We start from the raw sequence: 21,081 nt of genomic DNA, 5'->3' as shown, positions 1-21,081 counted from the left end.
GACAACCAATATCATAACGAAAAGTTAGCCAGCGTTTCGAGTCTCGAGTATTTTGTGAGAAAAGAGACTTTTGAGATCTAAGACTTAATGCAACTGACTAAAAATCAAGGTAAGACAATACTGTTAAGGGTAATATACATTTTTTTTTTAAATAGTAAGATCATTTAACATGTTTCTGTCGAACAACATAAACGTTATTGTCATCCGAACAACTGAAGAATAAAAAGGCAAAGCTTCAAATTTGTCTTCACACAATAAATGCCAAGACACGCTCTATTGTGATCGATAAGAATTTAAAAACACAAAATAAAGCAATAAGCCACAATAAGCTGTGGGTTACAGTGCATTTTATAACAGCTAAGGGCGTTGGCGCAGTGCCTCAAACCCCATTGGCTGTTGTAAAATGCACTGTGACATCTTATATCTGCTTAGAACTCGGCTCAGTCAATAAAAATCAAGGATCAGATCTGATTGTTTTTTAAACACCATTATGACATCGTACCGGATTACTTAATGAAAAGACGCGCGAAAGTTGTCAGAGTCGGTTGTGAGAGTAGCTTCGAGATGCTGGCGTTTTGCTTTTCTCTGGTTCTTGTTGCTTTGTTTTACTTGCTCTTGCTCAATCTGAAATGGAAGAGGAAGAGAGCCCAACGCGTGTCTGTTCGGCGCTCAAAGCTTTATAATGAGCCTGAGACCAAAAAGACGAGCTTGGAGGAGAAGGTCGAGCGGCAGCAAACGTGCAGAAAGTCATCGTTTCCAGCTCCTGTGCCCAACCTCGGCTGTGATATTGAAGAGCCCATGGATTGGATGGACAGCAGTGGAGCAACATCGATGAGAACCTTGATGTCCACCACCGTCAAATCCAATGCTTTGATTCTTTGGACAGACAGCTGTGGACAAATACGACCGAGGAACTTCAGGTCCACCCTCAACTCAAAAGCTTCTTCGTCCAGAGAGATTTTGAGACCACGTAACATCGTTTACAGGAGCACCTTGATGTCCAATAAGATCAGGTCAAATGGTTCATCGTCTAGGTCGAATTTAAGATGTACCTTACTTCGAAAGAGCCTGAGAACAGCAGTAGAGGAACACATGTGAGTATCTTTATGTCAACCAACATCTAGTCAAATGCCTCATTGTCCAGAGCACTTTTGAGACTGTGTCACATCATTTACAGGAGCACCTTGATGTCCACTAAGATCATGTCAAATAGTTCATCACCCTGGGCGAATATAACATGTGCCTTAGTTCACAAGAGCCTGAGAACCTAGTCCATGGATTGAAAAAACAGCAGTGGAGGAACACATGTGAGTACCTTGATGTCAACCAACATATAGTCAAATGCCTCATCATCCAGAGCACTTTAGAGACTGTGTCACATCATTTACAGGAGCACCTTGATGTCCACTAAGATCATGTCAAATGGTTCATCATCCTGGGCGAATTTAAGATGAGCCTTACTTCGAAAGAGCCTGAGAACCAAGTCGATGGATTGAAAAAACAGCAGTGGAGGAACACATGCAAGTGCCTAGATGTCAACCAACATCTAGTCAAATGCCTCATCGTCCATAGCACTTTTGAGACGGTGTCACATCATTTACAGGAGCACCTTGATGTCCACTAAGATCATGTCAAATGGTTCATCATCCTGGGCGAATTTAAGATGTGCCTTAGTTCGCAAGAGCCTGAGAACCAAGTCCATGGATTGAAAAAACAGCAGTGGAGGAAGACATGCAAGTGCCTGGATGTCAACCAACATCTAGTCAAATGCCTCATCGTCCTGAGCGCTTTTGAGACGGTGTCACATCACCTTGATGTCCACTACGATCAGGTCAAATGCTTCATCGTCTGGAGGGATTTTAAGATTGCAGACCTATGGAAACAGCCTCCGCCTCTGCACTGGATATTGTGAACCAGCATGTGCAAAGTTCCCTAAAAAGATTCACCAAATTTCCACCCACCTCCCTCCAAGTGCATCCATTAATTAAAAAATATTATACAGTGCATAAAACATGTCAGTGTTCACAACTTTCCTATCAAGATGTGAAACATAAGACAGAAAGCACAAACACCAGTTACTGTATATTGTCAAGACTATAGGCCTGATAGAAAATAAATCACTGTAATAATCATATTACTAATAGGGCTAATAACATTTATATACAAGTTACTTGATCCTACAGATATCAGAAACTTTTATATAAAATCCAAGTTTAAGTTTATGTATTTTATATAAAATTATCTTAATTAAAATACGGGCCCAGATTTGAGTACCTTGAATGTCCCTCTTGCAAGGTGACAAGCAGGGCCACCCGTCTCTTAAATGAAAGAGTATATTACCAGCATTTTTATATGAATATTCTGAAAAACACAAGTTCTCTTTAAAACCCACCATAGTTGAGGATGAGAGACTAACTTACAGAAACAGATCTAAAACAGCCGCCCGGTAGCATTAACCAAACCACACATTGTTTCTAAAGAACACACATTCTTTATTCAATAACAAAATACAGGTTTTCCCCAAATGGGATTGTGGACAACAGACTAACAGAAACAAACAGACACTACTCTAGGGCTGTATCTCATACCCAAGTGGATCTAGCCCTTTATCCAGCAGTAGCAGTGAGGATTCCCTCATCTTCTGAAGAAACTTCTGCAGCTCCTCTTTAGAGAAGACCTGAAGGACAAAAAGTAAGTTTGCATGCAGGACATCAGTGACCATAAGCCTTCACAACAAAGCTTTTTTCATATAAAAACGGTACTTTTACAGGCTTTCCCTGTCTTAGTGAAGAGATACAATTTTAAACCAATAGAGAATTTTCAAGTCAGACCTCGTATAGTTTGTGTTGGTCAGACGCAATGATGTCAGCGAGACGGAGACTCTCCTGGTGGCGTTCGGTACGCTGCAGTACGGTTAACAGAATGAAGGACATCATAGGCAGACACAAACGCCTCAGGAGAGTCATCTGATGACCGCGCTCAGAATCTTCGTCTGCGTCCTGCAATAACAAACAAACAGATGCAATAAATCCAAAACTCTCTCTGTCCTGAGACGCCTATCAAACCTTAACCTTACTCTTAAGAGAATGCTGAATTAACACACCTCTCTGACGTCTACCATCCAGCCCCCATCTACAAACAGAAGCACGTTATAGATCCTTTCCTTCACGTCCTCTGTCAGAGCTCCCAGACGCCCCTGCCAGTTCTCATATTCCATCTGGAGGAAGTGACAAATAGTTCCATACAATGAATCCACTTACGATACTGAATCATGATAAACATGAGCTGACATGATACGAGAGTCTTACATTGTACTCTGCCTCTTTCATCTCATGGGCCACCTTCTCTGTAAACTTAGCCTGCGCTGGTGCGGTGGGTTTCACCGGAGGACAATTCATATGCTTGAACCATTCATTAAATGCTTCATGAGCTTCCTGCAAACGAATAAAAAACACAGATCCACGTTCAGAAAAACCATCATGGTTACAGGAACTAGATTCATATTACAGCGAGGGACAAATAAATGTTGCTCATCGTACCAGATAGGCACGAATACAAAGGTGTTCACGAATAGCATTCTCTTCCTCGGCAAGATGGGCCGGGTCCATGCCCTGCTCCTCCCACTGGTGGTAGATCTCGCGCATGGAGTCTTCCGGCACTTTGGCGAAGACCATCTTAGCAGCCTCATGCTTCTTAGATGCTATGAAAAAAGAGGATTAGACATAAACAAGACAAGCTACAAAACTAGCTTTGAGTCATTGTGACCCTGGATCACAAAACCAGTCTTTAGTAGCACAGGAACATTTTTAATAAAAGTCAAAAATACATTGTAAGGGTCAAAATTATAGATTTTTCTTTTATGCCAAAAATCATTAGGATATTAAGAAAAGATCATGTTTCATGAAGATATTATGTCATTTGTATTTTTTTGTAGATTTCCTGCTCTAAATATATAAAAATGTTATTTTTGTGTCTGGATGGTCTGCTACAGCGCCTCTGCTGGACAATTTTAAAAGGCGATTTTCTCAATGTTTAGATTTTTTGTACCCTTAGATTCCAGAGTTATAAACGTCTGTATGTCCGCCATATATTGTCCTATCCTTAACAACTCATCCATCAATAGAACGCTTAATTATTCAGATTCCAGATGATGTGAAAATCTCAATTTTGAAAGATTTAACCCATAAGACTTGTTTTGTTGTCCAGGTCACAATTTAGCTGCAAAGCACACACACAGCCCACACACCTAAAAACTTCCTCATGATGGCATTGCTCTGCTTCAGGCATTCAGCTCGCTGGGCGGGGTCAAACACCAGCCAATCAATGACATCAATCTTCTGTTGATCCTCCTGTGTGTATATAAGAAAAGGTTATAAAACTGATGAAACTTTAACTTGCTCATATAAATGAAGCTCAACAGCGCCGTGACTGTATGTGTGCGTCTTATACCGCTGTAGTAGCCGTGTCTAATGCAGGGGTCAGGTCATGATGGGCAAACTCATCGGTGTCTCTCTCTCTGATGGTCTCTACCACGGTCTTAGTGATTGACGCCACATCCAAACCTGAACAACAAAACAACATAAATATATCAAATACACTCTATATACGATTATTTCATAAACTGGGGTTTGATCAAAAAAACATGACCAATCCTTTCTAAAAAAAGATTTCTGTAAAACTTGATTCTGACTGGACCGCTAAACTATATAAATGACATCACATTGTCATGCTAGTTTTATGTGTTGTATCATTATCACAAATAAATATCAGTCACACCTGCTTGTGTTGCCAAGTCTAGACAGTGTTTGCGCTGCTCGGTTTCAGTGACTTCCTCCAGGAACTGAGCATATTGTAACACTGCCAGGTCAGCAGGCAGCTGACTGACGTAAAACGCAATGAGATCCACCTGCTTCTCCTTCACTAGCAGTGAGATGTAAGCCTTCAGAACATCCACACACACCTCCTCCTAAGAACAAAATATTTTAAAACAATCAATAATACTATCATTGAACGTTTCTTGAGCGAACATTCAAGTGCGTGCAATGGCAAAGACAAAACTAGTGTAACAATCTGTTAACAGCAAAAAAACGAACATTGTACATTTACCTTGAGTTGCATTCCCAAACTGCGATAAAACAACACCAAATGTGACATGAAGCGCAAAAGATGGGCTGGCAAAGTTGGAGTTCTTGCTAACCAATCACTGAACTCACACAGAAGACCTTTAAACACAAGTTCATCAGAAATGTAACTTCTTTATATAAAAAATCAAAATGCGTGCAATCAAAATGAAGCTCACCATCAAGGTCTCCAAGAATAACAAACTTTTGGATAACATGGTAGTGCTCCTTGGTTGCCTCTATAACCCTCTGTCAAAATAAAACATTTGCAAAAAAAGATTACAAATGCAACATACTATAATACTTATAGATACAAGATTAATTTCCCATCCTCACTTTGGATTCTGTTGCTTGAAGCTCTTCAAAGACTTTCTCCATAGTCCAACTAAACAAAAATGTCACATAGCAGAACAAATCAATCATTTAGTGGGAAAAAGACACATCATTAACTAACATATGATGTACATTAAGAGTCTTACTTGGTCTCTAGGAATTCCCTGGGCAGCTCTTCTAGTTCCTCACTGCCCAAACCAGAGGAACAGATCTCCTGCTCCACCAGAGTGTCCACCATCACCCGGAAATACGCCCACACTGTGTCCTCCCACGTCTCACACACAGGTAACAACTGCACGGCACATCATACATATCAAACAATATACATGGCAAATGAATAAAAAGAAAAATGTAAAATGGTTGGATGATTGTACCTGTTTATGGTTTCCACTAAGTGCTGCATAGATGGCTCGTTCATATTTGTTGAACTGCTCCTAAAACAAATCAGAATTTAGGGAATGCCTTTGTTTTATATATATATATATATATATATATATATATATATATAAGTCAAATTCAAGTTCTCACCTCTTCTGCCAATCTCCAACAGCACACCTTCCACACACTCCTATGAGGATTCCCCTCCACCGGCTGCAACTCTCCGCCTCCTGAACACAGAAACATGTGTAAAGTGATATTAAAAGCAATAAATCCAGTTTTGTTTGAATAACAGTATGAATCTAACTGGTGTAGGCAGATGAGCATGTGTTGACCTCGATTGATGTTGGGGTCTTGGTACAGTTTCCAGCCTTCTAGAGTTGCAGCACGCCAGGCCTGACCACAACGCTTACACAGCCTCTGAGCCTACAAACACACACACAATGAGAGAGAAATACAGTGACATCTTTCAAACTTTAAGGACTCCCAAAATGTTTTCTTCTATGAATAAACAAACACAAAATATATCACACTAAAGAATAGAGCATCTGCACATTTGATTCTAGAATAGAAAAAAGCTTCTTTGTCAAAGAGTTCATCCGGATTGGATTGAGAATGATTATCAAAACATAGAGCTCTGAGCTCATCATCATCACACACACTCACCTCATCGGTCATGCCTGCTCGTATGAGGTTGAAGAGGTTTTTCAGCAGGCGCATGTCATCCTCTCTGTCCAGGTCTGCAAGTGGTCTCTTCTGTCTGATGGGAGCGTCAGGATCCAGTTCTGTGACTAAAGGCCTGCTGAAGCCACTGCTGGACTGATTCCTCCTTAACTTCAGCGTGTGGAGAGTGTTCTCCCTACACACAAACACACCTCCATAAAACTCTGCCTCACCTGCATTATATTAGACTTGATAGAGCTCCAGTGACATTGCGTCATCACTTACCAGTACACCGATTTGGCGTAGTACTCGATGTTATCTGAGAAATCTCCCATCTCGTCTTTAGCTATACTCTCCAACCAGTCCACCACCAGCTAGAAGACAAAAACAGGTGTGAAGTGGCCATTCTATAGAGAAACATATATATAGGTGAATGCATGAAGGTGTACCTGGCTCTGTCGCACCATGCTGTCCTTCTGGAAAAACTGCTCCATTACTGACTTTTCACTTTCACTAGGGGCCTCCACAGAAAACAAAAGGTTCTTACAAGTCGTGCTTTAAGACATACATCAACAAATATCAAACCAAGTGGCATCTACCAACAGATAATACTTCTGTCACAGATGAAAGCTCTTACAGTTATGTCCATCATGATATCTTCCTCTAGCACCGTTTGGACTCTGTCTCTGTGTAAAAATATCGAAAGCTTGTAAGAAGGAAGTTGAACTTCTTTGTGAAGAGTCCATAAATCAGGTTATTGTTTTTGCATGTGCATGTGTGTGTGTTGTACCTGTAAAGGGATGTTATGAGTCTCCATGTCACCATCTCTTGCTGCAGTAACCAGGTGATACTGACCGTCTTGGAGGATTTCTGCTGGCCGGATGCTGACCGGAGAACCAGTTTCTGCAACGTACCGACCTACAGTAGTGGGTCAAAGTTTGCAAGATCTTAGAGACAAACTGATACAAAAATGATTTCTCTCCGAGTGGGTGGTTTCATATTCAATGAAGGTAGCCTGGTAAGAAGAGATGAGGCATATGCAAGACGTGACCGAGTGTACCTTATCCTGACAGAGAGCCTCGTATTCCTCCAGTAGATCAAACACAGCCGTGGATGCATGACGCAGATACGACTGCTGGAAATCTGGGAATAAACTTAGAGTGGCTGACAGGAAAGAAAAACATATATGTTAGAAGAATCGTGTAAAGAAAATCAAAACATGCGAGATGTGATGAAATGTTTATTCACCAGCCTCTCCCGGATCATCTTCCTTCAGCATGAGAGCACTCATGGAGACATCATCAGTGAAGCTGTTTTCCATTCCAGACAGAGGGGAAGGGAAAAGACTGTTTGTCCAATCGCTGTCATCCAAGTTCTAATGTTTGAACAGTGACATCAGTAATAGCATTGGTTTAATTTATGAAAAATCACATGGCTAAAGGCTTCTATTTTTTCTATGAAGCCTGAACGCTCACCATGCTCAGATTGCCTTTGGTACGGGGTGTGTTCATAAAGCGAGGTGTTCTGCTTCCTGTCCCAAGGATTGTGGACATATCTGGGTTCCTCAGGGAACTTCTGGGGGTAACTGTGCAACACAAAGACAAGAGTAAACACCTGCATATCAACACTCTATAATGCAGATTTTAACATATACTCTGAACTCACATGTTTGTTTGTGCAGTGATCCAGGTGTCTGGCGGAGCAGTGATCTGGCTGGGGTTGTGCTCGTCCCAGGACTGCCATCCTGTGCCAGAGGGACTGAGCAAGGAGTTAAGAAACACCACGAAAAGACCCTTCTCTTATTATTCAATTATAAAATTAATATTGGATGAATGTATGGATTTATTGCTTTAATACCTCATTATACACCTTAAACATAAACTAATAAATAAGAAAGTATATTTTACATATTTAAAAAGGAAGCATCTTTAGCACTGTGACATTACTTTCATTACAATAACAAAGACTTCTACAACATTTTAATAACTGTAAATAATGTTGACCAGTTTTCGTAGGTTCCATCCCTTCTGCCGTTTCTGTGCTTTAGGCATATGTCTGTAGCATTCTACAGTTTTACCATTTCTTGTATTTTCTGTATTATAAAGTTCTTGCTAAGGATACATGCTACTTTTTTATGTGAACTTTTTCTTCGGGCTGCCCGTGTCACTTCACTGTCCCGAACCACCGGACTACACCAGGTCTGATTCCTGCACAGACAAAAAGCACATAATAAAATACAGTTATGAAAAGTAACAGATTAACCCATATACTTTACTGAATGAAACTACGTCGCACCTAAAACAGATAACACACAAACAAGTCTTACAATTTTACAAAAAAATCGGGCATTCTTAATCCTGACTTGGAAAATTACACCTTACTAACCACTAAGTATGTGTAATAACATGCTCATAATAAACAATGTATTCTTTAAAAACATATCACTGGATGTTAATTTAAAGTGATAGTTCACCCAAAAATGAAAATTTTGTCAACATTTCCTCACCCTCAGGTTGTTCCAAAGTCTAGACCAGTATACATTACCTGGATCTGCACAACACAAAGGAATATGTTTGGAAGAATGTCAGAAACCAAACAGATCTCAGCCCCAATTACATGCCACGGTAGGGGAAATAAATACTATAATGGAAGTCAATGGGGGATGAGATCTGTTTGGTTACTGACATTCTTCCAAATATCTTCCTTTGTGTTAAGCGGAACTAAGAAATATATACAGGTGTGGAACAATTTGAGGGCGAGTAAATGATGACAGACTTTTAATTTTGGGGTATAGTATCATTTTGAGGTAACTCAATTCGAGTCTGTTAACGTCAAATCAGACGACAAACCAATAGTCATGTGTTACATTGTACTTACAATAAAGACCACAGAATAATTAGGTTTCTATATAACGTGATTTTGCACACATTATTATTGTATTCCTAAAGTGTGCCAAACTGAAATAGGGAGCCGCATGTTTACGATGATCTCCAAAACGACAATTCATTTTACATTCAGGACAAAACACAACAGCTACAAGTATTACAATAACATTCGTAAACAATTTATTTGAATAGAAATGTGATATTTACCAGTCCATAATGTATGTTAAATTAAATCTAGCAACGCTAGCACGAGAGATTTTGCGCCTTCACTTCTGTTGGTTCTTCGGCTGCGCGGTGCGCATCATTGTATATTAAAGGGTTGCCCCCACTGGTTCGGAGAAACATTACACATACTCAATCACAGTCAATTTACTGCCACCTACAGACCAAAAGACGAACGACAAACATAGAAATGTGTCCTCAAACTCCTTTCTTTGTAGTTTTATGCAATCTTTTATTCAATATGGTGATTGTGTTATTTGGAAAGTATTTTATTTTGATCTTAATATATATATCGCACTAATATTTAGTGCGATATATATGAAGAGCTCGTTTCCAAAACGCATTAAATGCCAAATAAAAATAAAATGAGTTTGTTGTGCCATTATGCTGTGTACTAAACCTATTCACTGCTCCATCAATATTTCATGCCAAATCGCTATATTTCCTTGTTTAAAATGTACTGCAAGATGCCGTTTCTTTCCAAAACACTATAATTGTCGAACCTGTTTTTAGCCTAATTGTGATATGTCCTCTCGACCAATCAGAATTCGCTCGTTAGTGGTATTTGTATGCGTGTTATTTTTAAATTTGGAAAATATCGAAACATGAATTGAAAATGTTTATTTTATTTTACCATTTAGTCTGTTACTATTTATTATTATTATTATTATTTGGCTGTTTTTTATTTCATGCATTTGCATGTATTTGATTTATATTCATTTATAGAATAAGTCCCTGATGTCATATGTTTGTTTGTACTTAAAAATAAATAAACCAACATTAAAAAAAAGATGGATTTGTAGCGTTTTGAAAAAAAGAAACTTTCAATTTATGATCGACAATATTGTTGTTTCATTTAACAATCATTGTTTAACATGTTCAGACTGAGCCAATAGACCATTTTAACAGGATAAATTGAATATTAACAAAACGTATGTGTCTAGGTAAAAATGTTATTTTCATGAAAACTATTAAAATGGATTTATAGCGTTTTGGAAAAGAGCTTTTCATATGTATATATATGATTCTGATTGATATTAATTGGAATGCACAATAATAAAAAAACATGATCAATATTGTTTTTTTTAATTCGGCAGATCATCAATTCATTATAACATTAACTATATGATGGTTTCCTTATTTAAAAAAATTAAATTGCATGCATCTCGTAAAATTGACGATTGCATCTGCCCGGGTTGAACTTCTTCCGAAGAGAAAGCTCAAACCTGACAGAAAGTTACAAGTCCTTTAACTTACCTGACAACAGTACAAATAGTTTGCGGCGCATTCTGATTGGATGTTTAGCTTAGCGAACAAGATCTCGAGGAATAAGCGGATGTGACGATAACAAACAAACGATGACATTCGGTAGCGAACCAAGCTGCTTTTCCAACCGCAATACAACTAGATTAGAATAAACAAGAGAAGAAGTAAAGAAACATAAGGCTCTTCTTTGAACATCCCAGTGTTTTATACCGATATGGTGACCTGGAATGAAGCGAGAGAAGAGCAGATGATCAGCATGATACAGGAGAGGCCAGCTCTGTACGACATCACAGAAAACGTGTATGCCAACCGAACGCTAAGAGCACAACTCTGGCACGAGATCGAGAACAAGCTTGTCGTGTCAGGTAAGTTAAGAGTTTGTTTAATAGTTTCTTTGTTCACAATAAATGTCAAATTCACTGTTTACTAACGTGAGACAGGCAGTGGCTCAGGTAGCTGTGCTGTTATCCGGGCAGTCTGCGCCGCAAATACACACATTTAATAAGCTTACTATGCGCAATGCTTACTAAACGCGACTTTGTCTGGCAGAGAAAGAGCTCAGGAGGAGGTGGGAATCTCTGCGAACGCAGTACACACGATACAAGAAACTTCCCTTGGGAAGAGTGGGAGCACCGAAGACTGGCAGACAGCAATGGATCCTGAGCCGCCTTCAGTTTCTGGAGCCCCACACAAAAAGAAAAGACACCACCTCCATCCTAAATGTCGTGGTATATAACCTTGAAACGTGTAGAGTGAAAATAAACATTGTTTCTTCTTTTTTTAACTTAATGTTATTCACTAATAAAAAATTCAATCGACTCATTTTTACATGGAGCTTTTCATGCATTTGCTTGGTTTCACTCTGTTTTTTAATGTGCCAGTAAGGGGATGGTAAACACGACATTATTTTTTTATTTTATTTACTCACCCTAATGTTGTTTCAAACTTAAACGACGTGATAAGAAGATATTTCGAAAAATGTTTGGTAACCAAACAACACTGGCCCGCTTTGACTTTCATTGTATGGACGTAAAACCACAGAGACATTTCTTAAAATATCTTCTTTTGTGTTCCACTGAAGACCGAAGTCATAGGTGACCCTGGACAACAAAAGCAGTCTTATGGGTCAATTTTGAGGTTTTTAGCTGAATAATTAAGCGTTCTATTGATGGATGAGTTGTTAAGGATAGGACAATATATGGCGGAGATACAGATGTTTATAACTCTGGAATCTAAGGGGGCAAAAAATTGAGAAAATCGCCTTTAAAATTGTACATCAGAGGCACTGTAGCAGGCCATCCAAACACTAAAATAACATTTTTATATATTTAAGGTAGGACATTTACAAATTATCTTCATGGAACATGATCTTTACTTAATATCTTATTGATTTTTGGCATAAAAGAAAAATGATCATTTTCACCCATACAATGTATTTTTGGCTTTAACTAAAAAGGTTCCCGTGCCACTTAAGACTGGTTTTGTGATCCATGGTCACAAATAGGTTTTGAACAACAGGGGTGAATACATAGAACGTACATTTGAAGAAAGTCATTATCATCACAATTTGTCTACTCTATGGATCCATATTTTAATAAGGCATATCCCGCACCCCAACCAAAATGTATCCCAGTTATCAGAGGATTGTTTAAATCTCCTTGTTGATCAGTCTTAGAACTCCCTCTTCATTTTAAATGCGTCTTTGCTTATCAGGAACCTTTGGATGCTGATGATTCCTCTTCGCTCTCCACTGGCACCCACGAGGACCCCATCTTCTTTGAGTCTGAGCCAAAGCCCAACATTCCCCTATTAGAATACACCATCTGCGAAGAAGAATCCCCAGCGATTAAAGAGGAGCCTTCGACATACACATTCACCCAGTCAAGCCCTACGAGGCCCCGGGCGAAGCGCAGCAGGAAGGTGGCGAATAAGTCAGTAAGTGTCAACTCGACAAAGTTGTTGCGCACCATTGGTAAAACCCTGGAAAGTTACGCTTCTCAGGAACACCGCGACGACGAGATCTCGACCTACTGCAAAAGCATGGAGCACAGAATGCGAACGCTACCCCCACATTTACTGCCACATTTCATGCATGACGTGGACAACAGCATCTTTAAGTATCAAGTTCTGTTTTCCAGGACATCCTGCAGAGAGAATTTTACAAACACTGTGCCATCTGAAATTCACCCACTGCATCCAACATCTACTAACGGAAATCTGTAACTACTGTAAAGTCTTGTGGTTATAGAATATTGATCCAGTTTCTGGTTATCTATTCTTTCCCATTCATCCAGGAAGTTCCAGTATGCATGGAATCCAATGCCCACTTGCTGCCACACTTCCAAGCACTCAATTTCTTGTCAGACCCTTTATAACTTGTATTAAGCATTTTACACAACTGCGACTGCTGCTGACTTCCGGTCTGTGACTGGTGTCTAAAAATATATCTATTTAATTTTATTTATGCTGACATAAATTTATATTACTGTTTTATTGTGTAATAATAAATAAATTGTTGAATTTTGTTGTATATCTAAATAAACAATTTGTAAAATGGGTCCTTTAGTTTTGTCGCATTTAAAGAAGCCGTATGGTACACTGCGGTTGAGCTCGGTATCGCAGTCTAAATTCAAAATTGGAGAGACTAGTTTAGCCACATAAATGTTCTTCTCGGTTTTCTTGCTTATTATCAGAAATAATCTACAGGCACTCTTTTGTTTGTGGAGGTGTACCGGTAGTTATGGACAGTCCACTAACACGCGCATGCGCAGTAACGTTTATGTTGTCACTTTGAAATGATGATAGTGAAATGATCACATGGTCTCCCTACGGAGATAACATCCTGGAAGTGTTTTTTTTTCTATGGATGATTTGTCTGATAAGTTCCTCCCTAGTGATATAGGAAAAACGAAATGTCTTCATGCTAAGGGAAGATTTTAAATAAAGTTTTTATAAAAAACAGCTTCTTCGTTTCTGGGTTTTACAATTTCTGGGTCATGTGAATGTAATGAAAATGATTGTAACAAAAGCAAGTAATCGATTATAGAGGGATACTTTTTAACATTACATTAAGCATTTTCTAATTGTTATAAGATGCATAGCTACTGAAAATATATGCTTTTCCCTGTGTGATCTAAAACTTTTTACGGCAGAGATATACTAACAATGGAGAAATAGGTTCAGTAGAACTTGGATGAAGATCCACTGATTATTAGAAGCTGAACTAGCCACTAGGTGAAGAAGGCATAGTTGACCTCAAAATACAATTATGTCATCATTTACTCCCCCTCTTTTCATATGAAGTTTTTCTTCTGCAGAACACAAAAGACGATATTTTGAAGAATGTTGGTAACCGGACAATGGTGGCGCTAATTTACTTGCCTTGGTTTTGTGTCCATACAATAGAAGTTAATGGGCCATTGTTTGGTTACCGACTTTCTACAAAACAAAATATATATACCTGTAAAATAACAGATTTGTTCAATTTATTGCCAGTTTGGCCAGGAGCCTAGAATGTATATTATAAGACCATAATTAGCATGAATAACTTGAATTAAGCACTACTACTGTAATTTGCATTGCAAGCTTGAAGCGATAGTTGGCCCAATTATTTCCTGTCATTTCAAACCTGTATGACTTTCTTTCTTCCGCAGAATACAACAGAAGATATTTGAAAGAGTGTTGTTAACTGCACCCCATTTACTTGCATTGGTTTTGTGTCCATACAATAGAAGGTAATGGGGTCCATTCAGTTCGGTTTCTTCAAGATATCTTATTTTGTGTTCTGCGGAAGAAAGTCACACAGGTTTGAAATGTCAAGAGGGTGAGTAAATGATGACAGAATGTTATTTTTTGGGTGAACTATCTACATTGGGTTAAATTAACCCAGCAAATGATTTATATTTGACCCAACAATGTTGAAACAAATCAGAATTTTGGGTTGAAACAACCCTGCATGGGTTAAAAAATAATTTACAACCCAAGGTTGGGTTCGTCGTCCCTTCTTGACCCAATGCTGGGTCAAAAATAACCCAGCACTTTTTAGAAATCGATTTCTGGAGTTCCACAGAGTTTGTTTCAGGTATTTCTTCTTAATAAACATATCACCTCTACCCACCGTACTCTTCATTTCCTTTCCAATAACAGATCCTGGAAAAAGGGCCGGATTCACAAACATTTTCTTGAGACAAAATATAAGATTGAATTCTTAAGATAAATTGTAAGAAGTTCGTAAGAATGTTTGTAAGTGCAATTCTTAAAAATTTCTTAAAAAGTTCTGAAATATTTATATATATATACTGTATATTTATTGGCAAGTAAACGTCAAAATTATGATTGTGGCTTAACACAATTCACGTCAAATTTGAAACAACCAGCTACACGTATTAAAATCATACCTTTTGAGATTTAATACAACCGTGAGGCTTTCTTAATTTTAAATGATTCATTTAATTACTTACGACAGCTTTTGTTTTGAGAATTTGGATTCGTCTTAATTTTTTCCTTAAATCAATCTTGAGAAAAATAAGTTTCTTAAGAAGTTTTTTTTTCGGGAATACAAAATTTAGGAAACAATATGGTGGTTAAGAAGAATTTTCTTCTTGAGAATGTTTTGAGAATCGGGCCCCTGGTTGCATTATCATAAAGTAAGTCAAGCAGAAGAAAATCAGTGTTGACCTGCAATTAAACAAAACACTTTCATTTAACTTGAATACTTTACACCATGTCAAGGTTTTATTTGACAGTATTTCAGTAAATATCATACAGTAAACAAGAGCTCTGCAAAAGTAAGTATATATTCATTGAGTTGCATTTCATAAAAATAGTAGCTCACTCACAGATTTTTTGTTTTCTCTTGTGACTAGTTCATAATACATAGTGTCATATTTATATTTGTAACTGTACAGGGTGAACCGCACTGTTCTCTTTAAGTTCTACACAGTGATACAGAGCCCTGCTTGGGCACGTCTCCATAAGTCTCATACGTCTCATTTTAAATCAAACTATTTATCACGTTAAATCATTCGTTAAAGTTTCTTCAGGATTTGGCAAACTTAGACTAGACCAAAGACAGAAAAACAGCATCAACCACGCTCTTTAACAAATTCATCGACGCACATCATGACAACAAAAGCCAGAAATATACTCTGCAAAAAAAATGTTAATGCAAATATCTAAAACAGCAACAAAAAAAATCAGAATGCTAATTTATAACAAAACGGGTGTAAACTGGTCCCAAAAAGTCTTAATGGTCTTCCTTCGAGTCCAAACTTTGGTGACATAATGCCATTTAGACTGTCTACTAAACTTCTGCATAGCGGTTTTCTGAAATTAAAACTGACAAATGAAATGCCACATGATCTCATATACTTAAAATATACTTAATATTATTCTGGAATTCATTTAATGACATAATAATGTGACTGTGTGCTGGCAATTCATTGTCCAAGCATTCACGTTAGAATATTTGTGTAGAGTATTTTTCTGGCTTTAAAATTCCTTGCTTATTCTAAAAGCTACAATCTGTAACTTTTTTCCCAAAAAATTTACAAAAACAGTTGTTGAGCAAATACAATCAGTGTAGAACAATCCTTACCAATTAACATGTGCGGGAAATATCATTTTGATGCTGCACATAAAATACCAATTTATGAGAGATGGCGATAGAGAATAAAAAGTAACACGTTGCAGCTTTAAGAAGTCATATTTCAAACAAGATCATTCAGCTCCTTACTCTATGGAAAGGCATCATAGCTGCGTATAGCATTATTCATCTCATTCATATTCACAGACAATCTTAGGCGGGACTCTGTGGAAAGTAACTGCATTTGGTTTGACAATGCCATTCTCTGCCTGTGATTTATAAGGACAGACCACTTACAATGTGCCACAAAGGCACAATCACTTTTGGAATGCTTCAATTAATGTGTCTTTATCTGGGAAATGTTTGCTATCTTGTAATGACTAGATCATTGTCGGCTCTCCTTGTCATCTACAATAGTTGAGCATCAGTGGAACCAGTCATCGCTTTATTTCTGTAGGAAATGAATATAATGAAGGTGATTTTATGACAATGGGGAGAAGGAAGGAGGTCTTGTCTAAAGGTTCCTCGCGCTAATCCTGAGATGATGAGAAACTAGTTGGAGTTGACATGTATAAAAATAAAGCAATTAAACGTTACCAAGATAATCAAAGAGGTGAAAATGTGACATATAACTTTAGACGGTTTTACAAAGTATGAATACATAATGAAGCACCTTTGTTGTGAAGGTTTTGTTCTAATGCTTGCAAATTCGTGTTAAAAGCTTTCTAATCACCAGAGGGAAAAAAGAACAAAAAATAATATTGTGTGTACTAAGGTCTATATAACAATTCCATTACATTCAGACCATCAAAGATGTATACAAATATGTAAACAAAATGCAGCAATGACGTTACTGTGAATGTGGTGGAAATGCAACACTCAATATAGCCACTCTAGCAAAAGAAGTCCCGTCTACCAGTAAAAAGAGCCAATCGATAAAGACTGAAGATTCTCTGGCTATACACAGTTTGGTGAGTTGCTTGCCAACCTGTATGCAAGCAAGCACATTGGCTTAAGCGACCTCGAACAAGTGTTTTTTTAGCACGATTTAAACTTAGGAAACAAAAATTATGGTACAGTTTTTGCCAGGTTTACTTGTTTGTTGAAACCATGCTGTTTAATTGTGATTTGTGCAAGCGATTTGAGAAATATGTGTCTTTCCCATTCAAGTAGATAGGACTGTGGTCTTGCTATGACTAAAGTAGCTGCTCCGAGGTGTTGCAAACATTGCTGCCCTGACCTAGACCTCCAGCTCTATTGTTACTATTATAACACCCCTTGGCTCTAGAATCTGATGTTTAAACTTTACTTTTCAACGTTGAGTCCACTTGAGTCCAATAATTCTAAGCCGCGTATCGTTTAATATCGTTCCAGGGTATATCGTTGAGTATGATGCCGAGATGAAAACTCAAACAAAATGGAAGAAAGACTGAACCCATGTGTATCTAAATACACCCAGTTGTACGACACAGTGTCAAAGGCATATCATAACATTCAGAGAAAAAAACATGATGCATTGCCGATGTTTTCTTACCTCTTTTGATCGTATTAATCATTTTCCCTCTTTATAGTAAATAACCCACTTTCTTGCAACCTGGCAACCACATATTGCCTTTCATGCAAAATCGCCCTACTGTGAAGGAAACATCTGCATTGTTTTTTTTTAACGTGGAGATTAAGCAAAATGCTTCTCTTGATGTGCACTGAAGCCCTGATGCAAGTCATGTAAAATGGAATTCAAAAACAGAAAACTAGGTTTATACAATACTTTACCTTCATATTATAATTCGTCCCCTTTCAAAACTATCCAATGAATATCATGGATCTGCATTTGAATGTATATCACAGCTACTGTCTGTCCTATTATAGACAAAGTGCTCAACAGACACTTAAACTCCTGCCTCCACTAAAAGATATCATTAATAAATATCTGCACGTCTCCTAAAAGCACCTTTTATCTATGTACGAAAATAGCATTTCAATCCTTTATTGATACATCTATACCAGCCTCTCAGTTTAACTGCTGTTCAGAGTCAAAGACGTGAAAATATTTTCACAGGCCTGGCTTTACTGTCACATTTCTTACAGCAGCCTATTATCTCTTTAAGTCTTCACGTTGTTGCCTAAATCTTGGAGCTTGTGTAAAGCGTCATTGTCTGTGTAAGGCACTCTGCCCCAATCGAAACCATTCATCTAAACCGTCACCCATCCTTCCGATTGCTTTACTAGCGTAAAGGGAGAATAGAGTCAGTGATAATTGAGTCGAGAAGGTGAAAGCCAATTGGCTCCTTCAGAGACTGACAGAGCAGCTATCCAATCACTGATCATAAGAGATTCCCACTGACAGCGAATATCATCAACAAAGCTATTGGCGATTTGAGGCGACAAGAATAACTGCGACCACTGGCGTCGAGTTGCACAACGGCAGTGACCCGCATTTGATTCAGCTCCTGGATACCAGCAACATCCATTACAGAAAATTGACGTATTGCGTTTAATTCGCTTTCAGTGAGAAGACGCCTTAAGTAGTGGAATGGGAATGAATTCTAGTTTATATTTTTACACTGCGTGGATGATGTCAAAACACCAAGATGGGCTCACATGGCCGTATAAAGACTGTATTTACAATAAGTCTCACACTTACGTAGTCATATAATATATCTATGTCTATATTCACTTGCTGCAGAGATCTGCAGGTCAGTAGAGTCTTTATTTAAGGCAGAGTTCGACTGTCGAGTGTCCGCTCATATAGAATCTTTTTCAATCATTTTCGTTCTTCAAATACTCCGAAACTGCATGACTCCTTCAATGTTCCTCGTTTTGACTGAAAGTGTATAAAAACCGCCACGGCCACCGGTGGTGTCCTTGAGTCGGTAAGTGGTTCTTTATGCATGTAAGTCTCAGAGTCTAAGTGCTTTTCCCAACAGTTTAAAACAGTCTGGGTTTTTTTCCGCACGCTACATGCATCACTCATTCTTCCGTGGTTCCATTTGTGGAGTGAATGCTTCCAGTTCTTAAGGTGGTGGGTGTCATATCGCTTAAAATAATTTATAAATAAAAAATGCTCTGTCTAGAAATGCATGGAAAGGTCTTTAGCGAGGGTTGTGAGAAAGGGTGGGACCTGGTCGAACAAGGTTAAGACATAGCTCTGGAGAGTACAGCAGGCATGTGAAAAGCAACCAAGCAGAGCACAAGCCCAACCAGGCCCAAAACAAGGTGAATTGGTCCGTAAGAAGGCCAAAATCAAGTCAAGGCCAAAAGATTAAACCAGCTTGGGCCTGAGACCAGGGTGGGATGTTATCTGCTTATGGTGGATGTGGCCGAACGCAGGGTGCTGGGTAGCTTGTCTGAGCCCGGGATCTTCCAAAGCCCTGGGGATACTGCGACCTTCCTGACGGATGCACTGCTGTTGCTGTTCTTGGAGTTATGGTTGGGACGACTCTCCACTTGTCCACTTTTCTCTGGTTCCTTTGGTAGGGCTTTGAGTTGCACCGGAGACCCTTGCTGGTTTTGATTACCATCTAAGCAGCCATTTCCCCCATTTATGTTATTGTCCGTTTTGGGTGAGTCTCGTTTCCGAGAGGGCGTATTGCTCCGTTCCCTCCTGCGGTCCTTGGATTTCGCCCGGCTGCTTTTGTGGGGCTTGGGTCCGTAGGGCTCTCCCGCAAGTTCATCGGGGTGCTGACCCTTCCCTCCACTTGAGCGACGGTTGGTCCTGCTACCCTCCCTTTGCTTGGTCCCATCTCCACCCCCAACTCCACTTCCCAAAGCTGACCCCTTCCTAACCTGTTCCAGAGCCCTACTCTCTGGGCCTCTAGGACCCTGGAAACAGTCAGGACTTGCTGCTTCCAAAGACGATGTATGAGGTGGGTCAGTTTGTGGGATCACATGAAAAGAAGCCGATGGATTGGATATGCTGTCGAGGGGTGGTGCTACTTCCGACAGATTTGGGGAGGTTGTAGTGCGAGCATCCCAGGCGGTGGGATTATCTGCTGAGGAAACATGGTAACAGTCATTGGAAAAACAGATGCACAATGCACACACACCGGTTAAAAATGTGAAAGAAGCAAAGGCTAAGCAGCCCCCCCCCTCCCGCTTAATTATATAATGAAGCATGCTGAAATGAAAGTACCAAAAGGATCATAGTAGATATGGAAATATTCATAGGTCAAAAGCATAATAAAGCAAAATAAAAACAAAAACAAGGGCACAAATGCACACACTATTGCATATAAAAAAAAAACAATGGAGAGAATAATAAGTAAGGGATAATGTACAGCCAGCCGGATGTTATTTTGCGATAACAACCCGCTGCTTGTACATTATCTCGCTTGTCACATATGTCACATATGTCATAAAATACATATTTATTTTTAATTTGCAAAACAAAATGTCACAATTATTTTCTGCATCCAGGTTACAGTGTGCTATGAGTTTTGAGAGGTTGTTATCTGGTAATAAGGAACCTGCAAATGTCGCGACTTTCTAATCAGAATCAAGCATTCCAACGAGCTGTGTAATAAGCAAAGTTAGCATTAGCCAAAAATAAAACAAACTCACCCTAATAAAAAGTACCATAAATATATTTGGACTGTATATTGACTACAGTCATTTTGTTTTCAGTGTTCTT

General features: G+C 38.8%; 3 protein-coding genes and 1 long non-coding RNA gene across 13 annotated transcripts in view; 2 read left to right on the top strand and 2 right to left on the bottom strand.

The window, feature by feature from the left end:
* The first annotated feature begins 6 nt into the window (after positions 1-6).
* On the top strand, positions 7-2,013 carry LOC130420990 (uncharacterized). Of its 2 annotated transcripts, XR_008906742.1 has the most exons (4): positions 7-109; positions 637-1,094; positions 1,178-1,307; positions 1,391-2,013. It is a non-coding gene; the product is annotated as an uncharacterized LOC130420990 (long non-coding RNA). The 2 variants fall into 2 exon arrangements; XR_008906741.1 differs by lacking the exon at positions 7-109 and having other exon boundaries at positions 116-1,094.
* Positions 2,014-2,514: 501 nt separating this feature from the next.
* On the bottom strand, positions 2,515-9,690 carry nup107 (nucleoporin 107). Its single transcript, XM_056748601.1, has 26 exons — positions 9,587-9,690; positions 8,616-8,701; positions 8,160-8,252; positions 7,970-8,079; positions 7,743-7,869; positions 7,555-7,658; positions 7,285-7,412; positions 7,132-7,180; positions 6,944-7,015; positions 6,780-6,868; positions 6,498-6,690; positions 6,167-6,257; positions 5,982-6,061; positions 5,828-5,887; positions 5,600-5,745; positions 5,457-5,505; positions 5,300-5,369; positions 5,107-5,222; positions 4,777-4,966; positions 4,450-4,562; positions 4,247-4,349; positions 3,540-3,700; positions 3,309-3,434; positions 3,104-3,217; positions 2,832-2,999; positions 2,515-2,677 (listed from the first exon to the last, which is right to left on the bottom strand). Exons 1-26 carry the CDS (start codon positions 9,592-9,594, stop codon positions 2,570-2,572), a joined length of 2,754 nt encoding a protein of 917 aa, XP_056604579.1. The 5' UTR covers positions 9,595-9,690; the 3' UTR covers positions 2,515-2,569.
* Positions 9,691-10,940: 1,250 nt separating this feature from the next.
* LOC130421008 (uncharacterized) lies at positions 10,941-13,828 on the top strand. Its single transcript, XM_056748636.1, has 3 exons — positions 10,941-11,232; positions 11,417-11,595; positions 12,581-13,828. The coding sequence occupies exons 1-3, from the start codon at positions 11,082-11,084 to the stop codon at positions 13,088-13,090; spliced, it is 840 nt and encodes a 279-aa protein (XP_056604614.1). The 5' UTR covers positions 10,941-11,081; the 3' UTR covers positions 13,091-13,828.
* A 1,751-nt stretch (positions 13,829-15,579) lies between these two features.
* Positions 15,580-21,081, bottom strand: part of magi2a (membrane associated guanylate kinase, WW and PDZ domain containing 2a) — a 173,764-nt gene continuing 168,262 nt past the window's right edge. For 3 of the 9 annotated variants that reach the window (XM_056747609.1, XM_056747612.1, XM_056747611.1), the window contains one exon: positions 15,580-20,443. In XM_056747609.1, coding sequence (XP_056603587.1) covers positions 19,749-20,443 — 695 coding nt within the window. In that variant the 3' untranslated portion in view covers positions 15,580-19,748. The remainder of the gene's footprint in view (positions 20,444-21,081) is intronic. The other 6 variants (XM_056747610.1, XM_056747617.1, XM_056747613.1 and 3 more) reach the window with 5 other exon arrangements.

The sequence above is a fragment of the Triplophysa dalaica genome, chromosome 5, assembly GCF_015846415.1.
Source record: "Triplophysa dalaica isolate WHDGS20190420 chromosome 5, ASM1584641v1, whole genome shotgun sequence".
In the NCBI taxonomy this organism is placed as follows: domain Eukaryota; kingdom Metazoa; phylum Chordata; class Actinopteri; order Cypriniformes; family Nemacheilidae; genus Triplophysa; species Triplophysa dalaica.
This window is presented reverse-complemented; position numbering and strand designations above follow the sequence as displayed.